The sequence below is a fragment of the Urocitellus parryii genome, chromosome 3 (genome assembly GCF_045843805.1).
Source record: "Urocitellus parryii isolate mUroPar1 chromosome 3, mUroPar1.hap1, whole genome shotgun sequence".
NCBI classification, from domain to species: Eukaryota; Metazoa; Chordata; class Mammalia; order Rodentia; family Sciuridae; genus Urocitellus; species Urocitellus parryii.
Genome location: NC_135533.1, coordinates 210,415,572 through 210,436,500, shown reverse-complemented (window position 1 = coordinate 210,436,500; position 20,929 = coordinate 210,415,572). Strand labels below are relative to the sequence as shown.

At 39.9% G+C, this 20,929-nt stretch overlaps 1 protein-coding gene and 1 non-coding gene across 2 annotated transcripts; one reads left to right on the top strand and one right to left on the bottom strand.

Annotated features, from left to right (window-relative positions):
- The first annotated feature begins 3,551 nt into the window (after positions 1-3,551).
- On the top strand, positions 3,552-18,947 carry LOC113190417 (uncharacterized). The gene is made up of 5 exons (XM_026399674.2): positions 3,552-3,666; positions 12,947-13,073; positions 13,269-13,329; positions 13,925-16,321; positions 17,683-18,947. Exons 1-4 carry the CDS (start codon positions 3,664-3,666, stop codon positions 15,657-15,659), a joined length of 1,926 nt encoding a protein of 641 aa, XP_026255459.2. The 5' UTR covers positions 3,552-3,663; the 3' UTR covers positions 15,660-16,321; positions 17,683-18,947.
- Positions 17,677-17,781, bottom strand: LOC113190536 (small nucleolar RNA U13). The gene has a single exon (XR_003301787.1). It is a non-coding gene; the product is annotated as a small nucleolar RNA U13 (small nucleolar RNA).
- Positions 18,948-20,929: the final 1,982 nt, after the last annotated feature.

The following is a 20,929-nucleotide window of genomic DNA, read 5'->3' as shown; positions in this document are numbered from 1 at the left end:
AGGGGCTGCAGGCGGAGCTGCCCAGAGAGGATTCTATGCCAGGCCGATTCGCAGTTTTCCAAGGAATATATACAAATGACCAAGAGCAAATGAAAAATGCTGAGTATCTTCCAATACAAAGAAATCATATATGTCTGAAATGATAGATATGCCAGTTACCCTGACGTGATCATAACATTATATGCATTTACTGAAATGTCACACTGTACCCCATAAGTATGCACAATTACTATTTTATTTATTTTAAAAATAAAGATTTTTTAAAAAGAAAGATTTTGGGGCCAGGCTGGGTGGCACACACCTATAATCCCAGCAACTCAGAAGGCTGAGATAGGAGGATGGTGAAAAAGCCAGCCTCAGCAAAGGTGAGGCACTAAGCAACTCAGTGAGACCTTGTCTCTCATAAAATACAAAATTGCACTGGGGATGTGGCTCAGTGGTTGAGTGCCCCTTAGTTCAATCCCGGTGCCCCCTCCCAAAAAAAGAAAGATGTGCTAGGGGGTGTGGTTCAGTGGTCAAGTGCTTGCCTAGTATGCTCCAGTCCTTGGGTTCAATCCCCAGCACTGATGTTGAACATTATTATCCATGAAGGAAATGGAAATTAAAACCACAATGAAACGAAGGTCTAGCATGGTGGCACACTTCTACAAACCCTGCTACTTGGGAAGCTGAGGCAGGAGGACCTCAATTTGAGGTCAGACTGAGTAATTTAAAAGCCTGCTTCAAAATAAAAAAATACAAAAAGGGCTGAAGATGTAGCTCAGTGGTAGAGCACGCCTGGGTCCAATTTCCAGTACTGCCAAAAAAAAAAAGAAACAAATCCACAGTGAAGCCAGGTGTGGTAGCACACACTAGTAGTCCTGTTAGGAGCCACAGCAAAAATATTGATATAGGCACCTTTGGATTTAATGACTGCCAGCCAGCAATTCACATTCATATGGTAATTGGACTCATGCTGTTTAGCTGGGCCCATTTCAGGACTCAGGTTACTCATGTCACTCTTGTAATGGGAGAGTTCCCATTGGCTGGAATAGGATGGTAGGAGGGTGTTCCGGGGGAAGTGGAAGCCCCCCCCCCGCCCCCTCAGGTAGAACACACACGTGGCGGACCCACCTGTTGGGGGACGCACACGGCCTCTCTCTAAATAAAACTTTGTCTCAGTTTGACTGGCTTGTGTTTTTGTGCCCAACCGGGTTGCAAGATTGCAAGCCCGCGTGCACTGACAGCTCAGCAGGGAATCGCTCAGCAGGGGTGCCGCAGGCAGTGCTCGGCAGCAGGAGCGGGACTCAGCCGGCCCGGGGCCGGGCAGTTTGCGGCATAGTCCAGCTACTTTGGAGGCCAAGGTAGGAGGATCACTTGAGTTCAAGATCAGCCTGGGCAACATAGTGAGACTGTCTCAAAAAAAAAAAAAAAAAAAAAATATATATATATATATATATATATATACCACTTCACAGTCACTAGGATGACTAGAATCAAAAAGATTCTGGGTTGGGGGTATAGCTCAGAGGTAAAGCACTTGTCTAACATGTGCAAGACCTTGAGTTCCATCTGTAGCACTGCCCCCTTCAAATAAAGGGGGAGGGAATATGGTAACAAGTGATGCTGAAGATATGAAAAAAAATTAGAATCCTCATGCATTGCTTGTGGGAATCTAGCACAGTAGCCTTCTTAGAAAACTGTTAGTTTCTTGGAGATTAAACATAGAAGTACTAGGAGTCCCATTCATTCCACTCTAAAAGAAATGAAATTAGATATCCATTAAAAAACTGTACATGAATGTTTATAGCAAACATTAATAATAGTTTAAAAGAATGAAACAACCAAATGTTATAAACAGACATGAATGGATAAGCAAATGAGTTATTTGGATACTAGAAAGTTCACTGAGGTTAACAAAATGAATAAATTTGAGCCCCAAATGAAAGGGCCTATAATCCCAGTTACTCAGAGGCTGAGTAACTGTTCCAGGCAACATGGAAAACTTTTAGTAGAGTGCAAATATTAATACATACTACAACACAAATGTCTCTGGAAATAATTATGACAAGTAATAATTACAAAGAACACATGTAATTTTATTCCAAGTATGGAAAACTATAGCAACAGAAAGTAAATTAATGCTCGCCTAGAGGCTTAGATAAAGAAGTGAAAAGATAGGAGATGGAGAGCTAAAGAGCATAGTGTTTCTTCTTTATTTCTTGTAGTTGTTGTTCTGGGGATGAAACCCAGGCACTTTAGTATTCTAGGCAAGCACTCTACTACTGAACTTCACCCCCCAGCCCCTAATTTTAAATTGATACATAATAATACACATTTATGGGTTACCATATGAAGGGATTTCTTTATTAGGTGTTGAAAATGTTCTAAAATGACGGTAATTAACGGAGCGTGGTGGCCTGTGCCTGGTAGTCTCAGCTACTGTGGAGAATGAAGCAGGGAACCTAGAGTTTGCTTGAGCCCAAGGAGTTCGAGGTCAACCTGGCCAACCCATCGAGACTCTCTCAAAAAGCAGAATAGCCGCCGCGTGGCGTAAGAAACACGAAGATTACAAGTTCCAGGCCACCCTGGGCAATTTAGAGAGATCCTGTCACAAAAAAAGTAAAAAGGGACTTTAGCTCAGCGGTGGGGCTCCCAGGATTAAATCCCCAGTTTTTGTTTTTTTTAAAATCGACTGCACTAATGATTGTTTGTATATGTGAATATATTGAAAGCCACTGAATTCTACCCTATAATTAGATGTATTGTGTGAGTATGCATTATACAAAACTGTTCAAATAAATAAGTAAACGCCTTAGGAGTTTCGATCCAACTTAAGGTTTATTCACTGTTTTCTCTAATGGCAGAAAAAACGGGAATTAATCGCCTCATGAATATCACACCCATTTCCATTCCAAAGTTCTCTAGGTGCACAAATTGATGGCTATCCATCCAGTGCAAAATGTACAGTTCATAGTTTTAATGAACATATCTCATAGCTTGTGTCTTATCTAGAGAAAGTTTCTCCTCCCAGGCTAGGGCTTCGGGTTTTACCACTTAGTACCAGTACCAAGTGTTTGGGGGAAGGCTCAACCCTGTCAATTGTCAAAGACCAAATGGAGCCAGATTCTTTGTTGGATATGGCGAGGTTACTTTAAGTGTTTGTGTTTGTAAACAAGCGTTATAAGTCCACAAGAGGCCTCAAAGTCTTAGGTCAAGCCTAAGACATCTGACCCTTCAGTTTCTACCTTGCAAGACCTGAACAAAAGGCCTCGCTTTCTTTAGAAACTAAACCCGTGATTCCCTGCACACACTTCTGTCTCCGCGTTCAGCAGGAGCTGTAGGAAGCCACCAACACCAAACCCAAGGAGCAGTACGACTTGTGCTTAAAGCCAAAACCCCCTAACAGGTACCGGTTCCCGGCCCGGGTAACACCCCGGCGGCTCGGTGAGCGTCTTTCCGCCCGCTGTCACAAAGGGGGCGTGTCCGTGAGAACCGTCCAATCAGGAACGCCGCCGGAAAGGTGTGGGCGGGAGCCGCGGCGCGCACGGCAAGGGGACGCTACGCGCTGGGGCCGCTCTCCACCTTGGGTCTCCTCGCCGCTGGAGGGCCTCAGGTGGCACTAACACCTGCGCGGGCCGCCTGAGCCATAGGGAGGACGCCGGGACACCCGGAAGCCGGGAAATGGTGAGCTGGGACCAGGCCTCCAGGGGCGGGGAGGGGCTGAAGGAGCCGGCCGGAAGCGGCCGGGGCGGGACCCGGGCCTCCTCGCCTGGCTCTGGAGTCTGCGGTCCAGTCCGCCGGCGCCGCTCGGCCCTGGCTCCCTTACCGTCCGCCGTAGCTCCGACAGGCAGCTGGGACCCTGGTCTCCTGTCCTGCCTCTGCGAGGCGACTTGGGCCTGGCCCAGAGCCTATCCGGGCAGCTCCGCCGCACGTCTCCCCAGTCTGCGGCGACCGCGGCTGGGTCACGGGGAGACCCTCACTCGCGCGTTGGATCCGTGCGCGGGAGGAGCTGCGGTCTACCCAGGCCCGGGTTTCGCTTTCCTCCCCAAGGGCGACCCATTTTCCCGAGCTTTCTAAATATCTGAGAAACGGGGGTCGCAAATCCACAGTTCTGTGCCCGGGTCCAGCCCTTCCTAGAGCTGACAGTAAATTCCTAATTTCTAGATAGGTTTTCGCATGCCCAGATGCCACCTTCCCTTCTCCAGTTGACAGCATCACTCATTAAAAGCATCTTCGGTGGTGCATTTCAATTAAACGCAGTATTTTAATTACCATTTTTCCACTATGAATTAACAGTTCTTTTTTTCAAAAAATTCAGTTGTTTGTGGATAATCTTATGAGAGGGAAGCTCAGAATAGTCGCCTGAAGCTAGGTTGTCTGATATCTTTGTGCCTCTTAGTCACTTTCCCAGGCACATACATCCTAGGGGAATTCTCTTGGATAGAAGTTCCTATTTGCAAACTTTCCTGGGAAGTCTGACCTTTTAGCACAGCTCCAGGTCATCACTGTCCCTCAGTTTGTCACCCTGAAAAGATTTAAGTACTCATTTGATTTTCATTTTCTTTCAGAAATATAAAATATGTGTCATGAAGAGATCTTGGGGGAAGATGTGAAATATTTCCAAAAGTTGAAGTCCAGTTTTTCTAGCACTACTTGTTGAAATGACTATCTTTTGTTGTTGTCATTCTAGGTTTTTTTTTTTTTTTTTTTTTTTTTTTTTTGTGTGTGTGTGTGTGGTAATGCAGATGGAACTCAGAGCTATGTTTATTTTTTATACCTTGGTCTTTTTTTTTTCCAACCCCACCCCTATACCTTGGTCTTTTAACTTATGCTGGAATTAGAAATATACATACCACCACTATAGTGTTAGAATATTTTAGATATGACTGCAGTAGGACTCCCTACCCACAGCTTTGCTTTTCATAGTTTCAGTTACATGTGATTAACTATGGTCTGATTAAATGGAAATTTTCAGTAATATAAACAACTCACAATTTAAAATTCGCACCTTTCTGAATAGTATGCTAATATCTCATACTATCTTGTGTCTTACCTGAGATCAAGGACAAAAGGACCCTTTTGTCCTGCATATCCCTGTTCTATGATACCTGCCTGCTAGTCGCTTAGTAATAATCTCATCATCATAAAAAGGATGAGTACAATGCAGTAAGGTATTTTGAGAGAGAGAAAGAGAAATTCATATAACATATATTTTATAGTATTATTATTATATTTTGTAGTACTGGGGGTTGAACCCAGGACTTGGGAGTGCTAGGCAAGTGTATTATCTCTGAGTTATATGCCTAACCCTTTTAATTTTTTATTCTGAGCCAAGGTCCCACTAAGTTACCCAGGCTGCCTTGAACTTGCAATCCTCCTGCCTTAGCCTTCTGACCAGCTAGAATTACAGGCCTGTACCACCATGTCCAGTTTATGACAGCATTGTTATGATTGTTCTACTTTATTATTGTTGTTATTGTTCATTTGTGGTACTCCGGATGGAATGCAAGGCCTTGTGCATGCTAAGCAAGTGCTCTACCACTGAGCCACATCCCTGGCCCGGATGTTACTGTTAATTTTTTACTGTGCCTGTTGTAATCTCTTACTGTTCCTTTATCATAGGTACGTGTGGATAAGGGAAAACAGTACTTATGCTACTGCCAGCCAGCTCAGGGAACCCATCTGAATCTCAGTCACTTGCATGCGTAAGAAACAAGCAAATGATGTAAACAGGAAAAATGAATTTAATCAAACTGGGAAGCAGCTAGATTGTTTTTCTGCAAGTCCTATAGAAGCAGAACTATTTAAAGAAACAAAACCAGGCACCTGATATATGTAGGCTTAGTCAGGCTGTGCTAGCCAGGGAACATGTCAGTTCTAGCTTCCTTGGTGCCCAGCTGGGCCAGGGGGTGGTTTTTCAGCATGAGGATGTTTGAGAGCTAAAATAGTTTGGAATATTTAATTTCACAGGATCTCTGTTTCATATATAGGGTTCAGTACCATTTGAGGTTTCAGGAATCCATTGGGATTCTTGGAATGTATGCATCCTTTTTTTTTTCTCATCACTGAATTTTATACCTTCCTGCATTCATGTTGCCATTGAGCATTGTTTTGTTTCAACTTGAAGTCTTCCCATGAGTACTTCTCCAAAGGCAAGTCTAGTGGTCAGGGGCTCCCTCAGCTTGTTTACCTGGGAACTTTAGCTCTTAGTTTCTAAAGATTGGCCTTGCTTGAGTAATGTCTTCCTGAGCAGTTATTTTCTTCCAACACTCTGAATATGTTGTCCTGTTGTCTGTTGGCCTGCAAGGCTTTTGTGAAGAAATCTGCCCATAGTCATGTAGATGCCAGCGATGATTTTGAGGAGAGGGAACCCTAATACATTGTTAGTAGGAATGTAAATGGGTACAGCCATTATGGGTAACTGTATAGTGGATTATAAAAACAAAGAGGGCTGGGGATGTGGCTCAAGTGGTAGCACGCTGGCTCGCCTGGCATGTGCAGGGCGCTGGGTTTGATCCTCAGCACCACATAAAAATAAAATAAAGATGTAGTATCCACTGAAAACTAAAAAATAAATATTAAAAAAATTCTCTCTCTGTCTCTTAAAAAAAAATTAAAGGGGTGGGGATGTGGCTCAAGTGGTAGCGCGCTCGCCTAGCATGCCTGAGGCTCTGGGTTCGATTCTCAGCACTACCTAAAACTAAAAAATTTTTATTAAAAAGAATTACCATATTCTTCAGTTGTCCAACTTGTACATATTTATCTAAAAGAATTACAATCAGAATCTCAAAGAGATACCCACACTTCCATGTGTATTGCAGCCTCATTCATAATAGTCAAGATATGTAAACAATCTAAATATCCATCAGTGAGCGAATGGGTAGAGTAAGTGCAATATTTACATGCAATGGAATATTAAAATAGAGCAATCCTGCCGTGTGCCACACTAAGAATAGACTTGGGGGATGTTACAGTCAGAAAAACAAATACTATGAGATCTCATGTATATGTAATAATCTAAAATATTTGAATTCTTGGAAGCAGAGAGTAGAATGATCATTTGCAGGGGAGTGGGGAAATGAGCAGGTGATATTCAAGGGAACATTTAAGTTATGCAGATAAATTGTGGAGGTCTGTACAACATGGTGCCTTTACTAGCAATACTGTATTTTTCAGTTAAAACTTTTCAAGTAGATCTTGCGTTCTTTTTTCTTATTTATTTATTTATTTACTGTGTTAACACAAACAAGAATGTATACATGAACAAATAGTAGTAATAATGAGAGTGGGGATAGTAATGAGGTTGTTGATGGCTATGCCTGTGGCCTTATGGGGTGATGGTTGAGCTGGTGTATACTCATCCCCAAACTCATGGGGTTGTTTACATTAAATGTTTACAACCTCAGTAAAGTGCTTTTTAAAATATGTATTCGTAAGTGGACCCTGAGCAGGCATTAGTCTCTTCATGTTCACTGGTTCATCCTGATTCTTTGATTAGTCTTTATACCTTTATCATCTTTTCTTATCTGTTACACAGTCTTCTTTTACTTTAGCTTCATCTGAACTTTCTGCAAATGAGCATTAATGAAGTTATAGTGAATAGGTTTTTGAGTGGTTTCTTTGCCTCTGAATGTTTCACACATGATGGAACATGGGATATTTTCTGTCCAGTATTTATTGTGTTTGGGCTTTCTCGGGTTGATTTTTTTGCTCTAATAAAGATGGGGGGGTGGGGCTGGGGTTGTGGCTCAGCCGTAGAGCACTTGCCTAGCGTGTATGAGGCCCTGGGTTTGATCCTCAGCATCACATAAAAATAAAAAAATAAAATAAAGGTATTATGTCCAACTACAATTATTTAAAAAAAAATACTGATCGGGCTGGGGTTGTGGCTCTGGGGTTGTAGCTAGGTAGAGAGCTCACTTCGCATGTGCGAAGCCCTGGGTTCAATCTTCAGCACCACATAAAAATAAATAAATAAAGATATTGTGCCCAACTACAAATAAAAAATAAATATATATATAAAAAGAATTCTGGGCTGGGGATGTGGCTCAGGTGGTAGCGCGCTCGCCTGGCATGCGTGCGGCCCGGGTTCGATCCTCAGCACCACATACCAACAAAGATGTTGTGTCAGCCGAGAACTAGAAAATAAATATTAAAAATTCTCTCTCTCTCTCTCTCCCCCCTCTCTCTCTCTCTTTAAAAAAAAATTTAAAAAAAATGAATTCTGATCCTGGGCTAGGGTTGTGGCTCAGTGGTACAGCGCTTGCCTAGCATGTATAAGGCACTGGGTTCGATTCTCAGCACCACATACAAAAAAGTAAAATAAAGGTTCATTGACAACTAAAAAAATATTTTTAAAAATACCAATCCTATCATTTTGCTATCCATCACTAAGTAAATACAGTAAATCCTTTGCACATTGGAGAAAAATCATTGGATTGTAGGTCATGCTCATGTATAAATTTACAGGAAATAGCAATGGAGTGTATCACTTGACTCTTCTGCCATTCAGTCATAATCTAACTTATAAGAACTTCCTGCCATTTCATTTAGCTGTTTCCTCCTCATCAAAATCTTATATGGTGTATGTGTATGAGATGGCACACACCTGTAATCCCAGCTACTTGGGAGACTGAGGCAGCAGGAAGATTGCAAATTTGAGACAAACCTTGGAAACTTAGACCCTGTCTCAAAATTTAAAAATGGCTGGGCATGTACTTCAGTGGTAGAGTACTTGCCTAGCATGCTCAAGTGCCGCAGTCTGGCTGGGCACAATTCAGGAGCCACTTGTCAAAAGAAACAAACTTTATTTTTAGAACACACACGCAAAACCACACAGCTCTTCAGGAAAACCTTCAGAGCCCAACTGCCACCACTGGCTTCCCACAAGCCTCTCAACCTCCCCCACTCCTCCTGCTCTTGAGGTGGATTGGCTGGGTCGCATGGGTGGAGCCAAAAAAAGTCCCCCAATGAGCAGCTCCATGGTCTGAAAGGGCGGGGAAACAACCCAATGAGCATCACTGCAGAGGAGCCAATCAGTTGGCAGCTAGAAGTTTGCTGGGGCTGCTGTGAGCCAATCATCAGCTGGCAGCTGGAAGTTTGCTGGGGCCCCTTCGGCTGTGGATCTCAACACTCAAGCCCCTGGGTTCAATCTCCAGAACTCATGAGGCCATGGAGATGGGGGGATTACTTTGGGATTACAGGCTTATGTGCTTATTTTTATTTTGCACACTAATATTGTATATATCAGAGATAATTATATTCTACTTTGGTTTGTCTTTTAACTTTTTTCATTTTAATATATTTGAATGTCTTGGTCTTATCCTTTATAGCTTACTATTATATGAGAAAATTCTTCCTGTTCTTGCATCAAAATAAATTAGGGGCCTTGGGTTGTAGCTCAGTGGTAGAGTATGTACTTAGCGTTCAGGAAGTCCTGGGTCTCATCTTCAGCACTATACACGAAAAATTTGCCTGTGACTTCTGAAAGTGTTTTTATGTTTTTCACATTTAAACCTACATCAAATTGGTTATTATCTGTGGAATAGAGGTGGTACAATGCATTTTTTCAATTAGGTAACAGTTGTTCATTCCCCACATATTAAAGTATCAGTGAGCCCTTGAATTTCTCTGCAGTGTTTTCTTCTGTCATTAATCAACTTTACATGTAAATACAAGCCCTTTGAAGACTTTTTCCATTCCCTTGATCTGTTTGTTTATCTCTTACTATGTCATCCTGTTCAGAATATTGTAACTCGAAAAATCCTTGACAAGTTAGATGAGCCTCACTTTGTTCTGCAGATGACTTTACCCACTGTTTGACACTTGTTCCTTGGAGGTTCACAGAAGTAGTTCTGTACTCCTAAACAAATTCCATTTGTTATGGAATTTTTTGAGATGCCTTGTGGGAGAAATGACACTTTTTTCCCTTTGTGGTTGAACTGGGGATTGAACCCAGGATCCTCTTCATGCTTGGCAAGTGTTCTACAGTTGGTGCTCCCAAGCCCTTTTTTGAAATTTTGAAACAGGCTTGCCGAGTTTCCCAGGCAGGTTTCAAACCTATGATCCTCCTGCCTTAGCCTACTGAGTATCTGGGATTATAGGTGTGCACTACTGTGCCATGAGAAGTGACATCTGGTTTATTCTAAAAATGATGAAGTCTTTATACTGATTTCTCTGCATAGACATTAACCAATATTTCTTACTTTTTTTTATGTTTTGGTTCTGGGGATTGAACCCAGCTATACCCTTAGACCCAATAAAAATTTCGTCCGTTAGGATTGTTAACTTTCTTTAGTCTTTTCTAGTAGTTGTGTGTGTTCTGGAGGAAAGCAGCTGCAGGTTTCCAATGTTCCCTCCTAATGTAATGACACAGAATGGGCTCAGATCTCCAAGCAGTAACTTGTGACAACATCTGCAATATCATCTACCAGGGAAGCTCATTAGAGTAAGTGCTCACGGTGCTTTCTGGGGGCTCATCAAGTAGCTCTCTGCCGAGGATGTAAAAGGGACCAGATTATCAGGAGGAAAACAGAAAATTCAGAATACCAAGCCACTCTTTCAACTTTTTATTTATGGTGCTGGGAATTGAACTCAGGACCCTTGCACATGCTAGGTAAGCACTGTATCACTGAACTATACCCCTAGCTCTTGTGTACATTTTTTTATTATTATTACCGGGGGATTCATCCCCAGTCCTTTTTATGTTTTTTATTTTGAGATAGGGTCTTGCTAAATTGCTGAGGCTGGCCTTGAACTTTTCATTCCTCCTGACTCAGTCTCCTGAGTTGCTGGGATTATAGGCATTTGCCACCACACCATGTAGGTTTTGTTTTGATGTTCCTTCCCCCACCCCAAGTCACTCTTATAACTAAAATTGGGTCCCTCTGAAATGATCTCTTTGCAAATAGGAGTAAAGGGCAAATTTCTTAAGCAGGCATTGCTAACAGTAAGCATCTCAGACCTACTACTGTTAAAACCTTTCTGATCACTAATTAGTAAGACCTTCTTTGAGAAAGTCATATAATGATTCTTTCTACAAGGAGTAATTAGGGCAGACCCAAGCAGCTCATTTTCCATACACCAATCAGCAAGAGGGATGTTGATTTCTGCTGTAAACTCTCATATCAGAGTTTCTGTTTGGGAGTATTTTCCTCTGTCCCCTGCACATGGATATCAGTAGGTTAGTACTCTGTTTTAGAGATCAGCATTTGGTCTCTCTTTTAGAGATCAGCTAGAAACTGATGAGCAGCAGCCCTGAGGCTCATTATATGACTGAGAGATTCCTGTGCTCACTTGGGTTCTCAGGTATACCTCATGAGAGCTGAAATGAGTGACATGGCAATCAGCCTCTAGAGTAACATAGGGAATCACTTCCTCCTGAGGTTGGAGAAAGGGGAATTCATTTCTTCTGGAGGATAGCACTGCTGAATCTTTTGTATAGTTTGTAATCATGGGTAAATTTATCCTGTTAGTCAGCTTTCTGTTATCTGAGACATTATAATAAAGATTTATTTTGGTTCAGTTTTAGCCCATGTTTGCTTGGCCCTGTTACTTTGGGCCTGTGGTGGCACAGCACATCATAGCAGGAATGTGTGGGAGAGAGGCCTGTTCACCTGGGAAGTAATAATAAAACAGGAGGGGACAGGGTCCCAATATCCATTTTTGGGACACCCCCAATGATCTAATTTCCTTCCAGTAGGCCCCACCTCCTAAAGGTTCCACCACCTCCCAGTAGTGCCACAGGCTGGGGACCAGGTCTTCAACACATGGGCCTTTAGAGGACACTGAAGAACCAAATCATCATTCACTCTCCAACCATTGTGGACATCAGCAGACTTCCTTCAAATTGCAACTCTTAACCCAACTCTGATCCTGAAGGTCAGCATTGCGTAGGGTATACTGTTAAGGTTCTTAGGGGAAGAATTGCTATAGTACCTTATCACCTTTGTTTTATGTGTGCTAGAAACTGAACAGCAGCCCTGAAGCTCATGAACACAGGGATTCTGTGGAGGTCTAAGTTGTCATGCCTTCCTCCTTATGCCTGTTGTCTTCCTTCCCTGCATCAAATTGGACTTGGAAAAAAAAAGAAGAGCTGAGTCTGTGGTACATATCACACAATGAATTCTTCTCTGAAGGAATATTTTCTTTCAGCCAATGGGATTTGACTACTTCTTAAGAAACTGCAGGGGCTGGGGTTGTGGCTCAGTGGTGGCGTGCTTGCCTGGCATGCATGAGGCACTGGGTTTGATTCTCAGCACCTCATACAAATAAATAAAAAAAGAAGGTCTATCAACAACTAAAAAATATTAAAAAAAAAAAAAGAAAACTGCAGAACTTCAGGAACATGACCATCTGGATATTGTTACAAATGGAAGGTACTACCAGCCTTTTGTTATCATATATGCAATTATGGGAATAGAAGAAAAAGTGTACAATATTTAAGTATGTATTTATATATTAAAACCTCATACAGCTGAGTGTGATAGCACATACCTGTAATCCCAGCTATTCAGGAGACTAAGGCAGGAGGATCGCAAGTTCAAGGCCAGTCTTGGCAACTTGATGAGACCTTGTCTCAAAATAAAATCAAAAGGATTGGGGGAATAGCTCAATGGTAGAGCACTTGACTAGCATGCACAAAGTGAGCAATTGCTAGTCTTATAATGGAAATATTTGTTTAATTTATTTAGAATTTATCCAAGATGTTATATATTCTTTTGTTGCAAAGCAATAAAACAGTGTGACCACAGTAAAATGTAGAAACAATTTCCATATATTTGTAGTGCTGTTAAATTTACAAGCAAGCGATTGTTGACAGAAATTCAGAGTTTTGATGACCAAGTTATAGAATGAATGTCTGGAGACCAAAGACTTGTGAACTTTTTAGTGGATTGAGTGTAGGTCCCCTATGCTGTAAGTCTTATCCATCCTTCTTTACACATACGTATGTGTAATGTTTTAGGACTCAGTGGCCTTTGAGGATGTGGCTGTGAACTTCACCCAGGAGGAGTGGGCTTTGCTGGATCCCTTTCAGAAGAAACTCTACAGAGATGTGATGCAGGAAACCTTCATTAACTTGGCATCTATAGGTAAGAACAAAATCATTCCCACACTTAGTCTTAGAGAACAAGTATTTCTTGTTCCTCAACCAGATTTTAAGACTTTGATTTTAGAAAGGGAATACTTTGGTGAGTAAATGTGGCCAGTCATCGTGGACCTAGAATCTAATAATTTTTGTATAATTTCTAATAATTTGCAGTGATTTTTCTGGGTTTGCTTTGTAGGGGAAAATTGGGAAGACCAGAACACTGAAGATAAATACAAAAGCCAGGGGAGAAATCTTAGGTGAGTTGTACCTAGGAAAAAAGTAGTATTCCATGGGGGAATATTAGCATGTGATGAAATTTTAAGAAATAAGTAAACAAAACAAATAAACTCAATTATGTATTTATGGCTTTTAGAAATATTTCACTGAGATTTTTTAAAAAATGGCATAAATATTCAGTATTTGTTTACCTAAAACTATTAATAAATTCAACATTATGAATATCACTGGTTTCTTCTTTTTCTTTTCTTTCTTTTCTTTTTTTTTGGTCCTGGTGGTTGAGCTCATGGCCTCACACACAGTAGGCAAGCAGTCTACCTTTGAGTAGCCCTTTATTTTATTTAATTTTATTTTGAGACAGTGTCTTGCTAGGTTGCTCAGATTAGTCTTGAATTTGTAATCACCCTGACTCAGCCTCCCAAACTGCAGGATTACAGGCATGTGCCACTGTGCCTGTTTAATATCACTGTTTTGGTTATAGCTCTAGTTACTCTTCCAGAGCATTCATTACTTACATTGAAGATACCAAACGTGCAATTCTGCTACCTATTGTGAAATCTTTAATCATCATTAATAAAAAAATACCACTGATAATGCATGTCTTGTTTTCTACAGAGGTTGTACTGTAGAGAGACTCTGTGAAAGAAAAGAAGGTCAATTTGGGGAAACCATCCGTCAGACTCCAAATCTTAAACGGAACAAGAAAACTATTCCTGGAGTAAAACCACATGAGTGCAGTGTGTGTGGAAAAGTCTACATGTGTCATTCATCTCTTAACAGGCACATGAAATGTCACACAGAACGCAAACCATATGAGAACCACAAATATGGAGAGAAGTCCTATGAATGTAAGGAATGTGGGAAAACATTCAATTTTCGGAGTTCATTTCGAATACATGAAAGGACTCACACTGGAGAGAAACCCTATAAATGCAAGCAATGTGGGAAAGCTTTCTGTTGGCCCAGTTCCTTTCAGATACATGAAAGGACTCACACTGGAGAGAAACCCTATGAATGTAAGGAGTGTGGCAAAGCCTTCATTTATCACACAACATATCGAGGACACATGAGAATGCACACAGGAGAGAAACCTTATCAGTGTAAAGAATGTGGGAAAACCTTCAGTCATCCCAGTTCATTTCGAAACCATGAAAGAACTCACTCTGGAGAGAAACCTTATGTATGTGAACAATGTGGAAAAGCCTTCAGATACTACCAAACTTTTCAAATACATGAAAGGACTCACACTGGAGAAAAGCCCTATCAGTGTAAGCAATGTGGGAAAGCTCTCAGTTGTCCCACTTCATTTCGAAGTCATGAAAGGATTCACACTGGAGAAAAACCCTACAAATGTAGAAAATGTGGCAAAGCCTTCAGTTTTCCTAGTTCCTTTCGAAAACATGAAAGAATTCATACTGGAGAGAAACCTTATGATTGTAAGCAGTGTGGGAAAGCGTTCATTTCTCTTCCAAGCTTTCGAAGACATATGATAATGCACACTGGGAATGGGCCTTATAAATGTAAGGAATGTGGGAAAGCCTTTGATTGTCCCAGTTCATTTCAAATTCATGAAAGAACTCACACTGGAGAGAAACCCTATGAGTGTAAACAGTGTGGGAAAGCCTTCAGTTGTTCCAGTTCCTTTCGAATGCATGAAAGGACTCACACTGGGGAAAAACCCCATGAATGTAAACAATGTGGTAAGGCCTTCAGTTGTTCAAGTTCTGTTCGAATACATGAAAGGACTCACACTGGAGAGAAGCCCTATGAGTGTAAACAGTGTGGAAAAGCCTTTAGTTGTTCCAGTTCATTTAGAATGCATGAAAGAATTCACACTGGAGAGAAGCCCTATGAGTGTAAACAGTGTGGTAAGGCCTTCAGTTTTTCCAGTTCATTTCGAATGCATGAAAGGACACACACCGGAGAGAAGCCTTATGAATGTAAGCAATGTGGGAAAGCCTTCAGTTGTTCCAGTTCATTTCGAATGCATGAAAGGACTCACACTGGGGAAAAACCCTATGAATGTAAGCATTGTGGGAAAGCCTTCAGTTGTTCAAGTTCCATTCGAATACATGAAAGGACTCACACTGGGGAAAAACCCTATGAATGTAAACAATGTGGCAAAGCCTTCAGTTGTTCTAGTTCTGTTCGAATGCATGAAAGAACTCACACTGGAAAGAAACCCTATGAATGTCAACAGTGTCATAAGGCCTTCAGTTGTTCCCGATCCTTTCGGATCCATGAAAGAACTCACACTGGAGAGAAACCCTATGAATGTCAACAGTGTGGTAAAGCATTTAAGTGTTCCCGTTCCTTTCGAATACATGGAAGAACTCACAATGGACAGTAACTAATTGTAGACAGCATGGTAAAGCTTTCAGTTGTCTTTGAAGATATGAAAGGACTTTTGCTGTAGAGAAACCCTGTGAATATAAAATGAAAGAAAACTTTCAGTTCTCTGGGTGTGAATACCAGAAGGAGCTCTTACTGGAGAGAAACTCTATGACCACAAGCAATATGGGAAAAAGCCTTCAGTGATCAGCTTTTTGAGGATACGCAAGAATGCATTCTGGAGGAATATTCATAAATGTCAAGAATATGTAAAAGCCTTCAGTTGTCCCGGTTTATTTAGAAATCATACACAAACACACTGGAGAGCAGTTTATCGAATGCAAACAATGTGGGAAAGATTTCAGTTGGCCACGTTCTAACATAATATATGAGAAGGCACACTGGAGAGGAATTGTATAAAAGTGAAAAGCAATGGAAAGGTTTTTATTGTCAAATATTCATGTAATATTCCCTCTATGTGAATCTTCAAACTCATGTAAAGACTCCTACTGGAGAGAGGTCCTTTAAGTGTACATAATACAAATTAATTCATGTCTATCATTCCGGAACATTTACAACATGAAAGAAATGTTATAAAACATGCAAGTTTATTTTTCAGTTTATATTAAAGTATCCCTGGACTATGGATTTCTATTTATTACTTTCACACATGAACATCAGGTGAGATAATTCTATAAGCCCTTGTTAAGCAACTGTACATGCGTTTAATAGGTAGTGTTTTATCATTGAATCAGTTACTATAATTTTCTTTTTTGAAGTCTGCTGAATTCATGGGTGAACCAAAGTGTATTTCCAATATGAAAATTTTTAATATTTTTTTTGTTCTGTGAATAATAGATCATTGAAAAATGACAATTCAGAAATCATTGGGATTTTCCTACTGGCCTTGGGTGGCAGAGACTAGATGTCTCTTACTCATATACTTTTAATTATTTTTTCTGATTTAGATAGGCTTGTTTGAAGGGGGAGCAGAGGAGACTTACTTTATTTTCTATGCTAATAGTGGCCATAAATTTATGAATATGCAAAGTTTATCTTATGGGATAATCTCATTTAAATTATTTTCACCTTTTGCTGTTAGTCATTCCTTTGGGCTGTGATTTAGATGATGGATTTTGCATTAAGAAGAGACTTGTGGTAGCACAATATAATCTTAGTTGGAAATGGCTTTCCTGAATTGTGTTAACACAGATAACTGTGTGGCCTGTCTTCTACAATCCATCTCTTCCAGTTCCATGCTAGAATTCATCAATAATATATTTGTTTGAGATATAGAGAGCAGAATTGATGAAGGGTTTTTGAGTTTTATAACCATTAATATGGAACTAGATGGATGAATAGGGCTTCAGGGATACCTGCTTCTACCTCATTTTCCTGATGCTTTGCCATGCTGATCATGAGTACAGTTGTGTGTCGAATAATAGTGTTTCAGTCAATAACAGGCTGCATATGTGGTGGTCTCTTAAGATTACAATAGACCTGAAAAATTTCCTATTGCTTAGTGGCATCATATCCATTGTGATGTCATAGTGCAATACTGCTCTACCAGTAATGTAAAAATATAGCACTTGCAATTAGTTTTAGACATAATACTTATAGTAATAATAGACAACTGTGTTACTGGTTTATGTATTCTCTATCCTGTAGTTTTTATCATTTTAGGTTGCATTCTTATTTTTAAAAAAGTGTACTGTAAAAACAGCCCTAGACAGGTCCCTTAGGAGGCAGTTCAGGAGAAGGCATTGTTACCATCTGTGGGCAGCTCCGTGTGTGGTGTTGCCCCCTAAAATCTTCCAGGGGACAGAGGTGGAAGTGGAAGACTTCATAAGTCTTCCCAGGATTGTTAATGGTCCTGCACTAGACTAATGAGTGTGTTTGTGTCCTAGTTTTTAACAAAAAAGTTAAAAATCAGAAAAAATAAAAATAAAAATAAATCTCATAGGGTAAGAACATAAAGAAGATATTTTTGTACAGCTATGCAATGTGTTTGTGTTTTTCTTTTTTTTTTTTTCCATTTTCAGATGGGTAACATGCTGATGTTGTCACAAGGTTGGAGGGAGGCACCTCTCAACACATCTGTGTGGAAACCCAAGCCTGTGCTTGTAAATCATAAAAAGGATTTTGTGTTTTAAGCTAAGTGTTATTATAAAAGAGTCAAAATGCAAAAAAGATTGCAGGGGGCTGTGTGTGTAGTGCAATGTTAGAGTACTTGCCTAGCAAGTATGAGGCCCTGGGTTTGATTCATAGCACTGAAAAAAAGTTATTTTTAAGTTTATAAAGTAAAAATGGTGCAGTAAACTGAGGATAATATATTATTGAATAAATAAATTTTTAAGAAAAATTAGTATAGCCTAACTGTGCACATAATGTTTATAAAATCTACAGTAGTGTACAGGAAGTCCTAAGACTTTACATCCATCCACCACTCAATGACTCACCCACAGCAACTTCCACTCCTTCAGCCTCCTTTTATGATAAGTGCCCTATATAGGTGTACCACTGTTTATCTTTTATATGGTATTTTTACTGTACCTTTTCTATGTTTAGAAACACAAATACCATGTGTTATAATTGCCTATAATATTGAATATAGATACATGTTGTATAGGTTTATAGCTTAGGAGCAATAGGCTGTGCCATATAGTCTAGATGTACAGTAGGCTACACCATCAAGGTTTGTGAAGTAAGTATATTTTATGTCTGTACAAAGACGAATCTGCTTGATAATGCATTTTTAGAACATCTTGTTCCTTAAACAGTATATGCCTGTATTCTCAAAGTTAGCATTAATTGCTTGATTGTCATCTTTATAGAGGTGTAGTGTATAGATACCTCCCAAGTTCCACTCAGCATCCATTGCTGTTTAGATTTTCCTGCAAACTCTAATGTGTGCATAATTTGGACTCGCAAGATTGGGAGTGTTCCCTGATGTTTTGACTTACCTCATCTCTAGACTGAATTCATCTAGGGTCTTACATTATGTAGTAAACACCTGTTGTATTAATGTTGCCAGTGACTGTATGTAGTTAAAGTGGTGCATTCAGAAAGGACTCTTATGGACTTGGGCTTTTGTTAGTAAATGAAGTGAGACTTTTCTCTATATTGGATACTGTGCATTGAATTTAGTTGCATCACTGGTTATCATAATAGTTCTTATCTAGAAAGAAGGAAGAATGAAGTTGAGATAATCTACATGGGTCAAGTATGGTGGAGTATACCTGTAATCCCAGATACTGGGGAGGCTGAGGCAGGAGGATCCCAAGTTCAGGGCCAGCCTCAGCAATTTAGTGAGACCCTAGCTCAATTTAAAAAAAGGGGGGTGGGGTGGGGCTGGGGAGATAGTAGTAAAGCATCCCTGGGGTTAGTTCCCAGCATTGCAACAGCAACAAGAGAACTACATGGGTAGTTTTTTTCCTTTATTGCATTGGACAGTGAATGCATTGACTGATCCTTAGTTTTAAGAATGAGCATCTTCCTCATAGCAAGCGGTTTGTCTATTTCCTGTCACTGTTGAACATAATCTTAGTATGTTTTTAATTACTTAGTATGTTTTCAATTACATTTCACTGTATGTGATAAAGTGTGCATGTTTTTGTCAAATAGACTCTTCTGTAGATGTTTTCTAGAATATTTTAGAAATTTTTCAAATAATTTGTATACTATCAATTGTCTTTTTCATTTCCTGTAAGGATATATTAAAATACTCCATTACAGTTATGGGCTTTCAGATTGTTTGTAAATTTGTCAAGTTAACCATTGGCTATTCTGAATTAATATTAACTCGTACATACAAGATCAAGTATTGTAAGGGAATTTTTATTTTTATTAAGATAGTTCATTTTTTAAAAAACAAAACAGATTTCTCCATTCATTCTGAATAAGCTAAAACTCAAATCATCATTTGTCAATGCCCTCTTGCCAGAGACTTCCAGGATCTCTGGTGCTCAGTGTTTAGACTACCCCTAGGTCAATCCCCAGAGCTGCTGAAAAGAAAACTACATGGAACCAGGCATGGTGGCATGAGAGTATAAATGAGGTATCTATATTTTGAACTCAAGGTTAGAGGAGTATTCCCTGATGTTCTGACTCCCCTTATCTCTAGATCGAATTCTTTTAGGGTATTGTAGTGAAATAGAGGAGTGTTATGAGTTGAAATAAGAATGACCACAAACCATTAGCAGCTATGGGGAGAATCAGTAAAAAGGTATTGAAAAAGATTTTTGGACTTGCGCTTTTGTTAGTCTATGAAGTGAGACTTTTCTCTATATTGGATGCTGTGCACTGAATTTATTTATATCACTGGTTATCATAATAGTTCTTATCTAGAAAGAAGGAAGAATAGAGTTAAGCTAACCTCATTTCCAAGTAACTCCAGTTCTATTGGTCAGTAGGGGACAATTTTGGTCAATTTTGTGGCTTTGGTGCTGCTGTCCCCTCCACTCCTTTTTAAAGAGTTAAATGTTTTTTCAGTGCTGGGAAATCAAAACCAGGGCCTGGTGCTTGCTAGGCAAGTGATCTGCCACAGAGCTACATCCCCAGCCCTAACATTCCCCTCTCCATTTTTAAAAAAGAACTTCTTATCATGTTGCACAGGTTGGTCTTGAACTCCTTGGCTCAGGAGAAATGTAAACATATGTGCACAGAAAAACCATGTACCTGAATGGTGTTGGCAACATTATTCACAATATCCGAAAGGTAGAAACAAAGCAAATGTACATTAATGGATGAATAAGTAAAAACAACATGCTACATGTAAACAATGGAAGAATCAGAAACAAATGAGGATGTGTTGATACCTGCTACAATGTAGATATTCCTTGAAAACACTGTTAGGTGAATAAAGTCAATCCCAAAGATCCCAGATTGTCTAATCCTATTCATATTCATATTAAAATTATTCATATTAAAGTCCAGAATAGGAACTATATCCAAACAGAATAGATGAGTAGTTGTCTAGGGTTTGAAGGAAAGTGAAGGGATAACTAATGACTACCGGGTTTGGTTTTTGTTGTCATGGCCGATGGTAATGTTCTAAACTTGCAAAATTGCAAGTATAAGTGAATATACTAAAAAATCTGAATAGTGCACATTAAAGGAGTGTATTTATGTATGATATCTCAAAAAACAGGTTCCAATAAAAGACACATTAGGAGTTTTACCCAATTTTTAAGCACATTGAGTTTCAATGTACATCCAAAGTTTACATAGCTTTTTATTTTTTCTTATATCAGTGAAATAGGTATTCAGTTTGCCTTAGGGATAGCATAC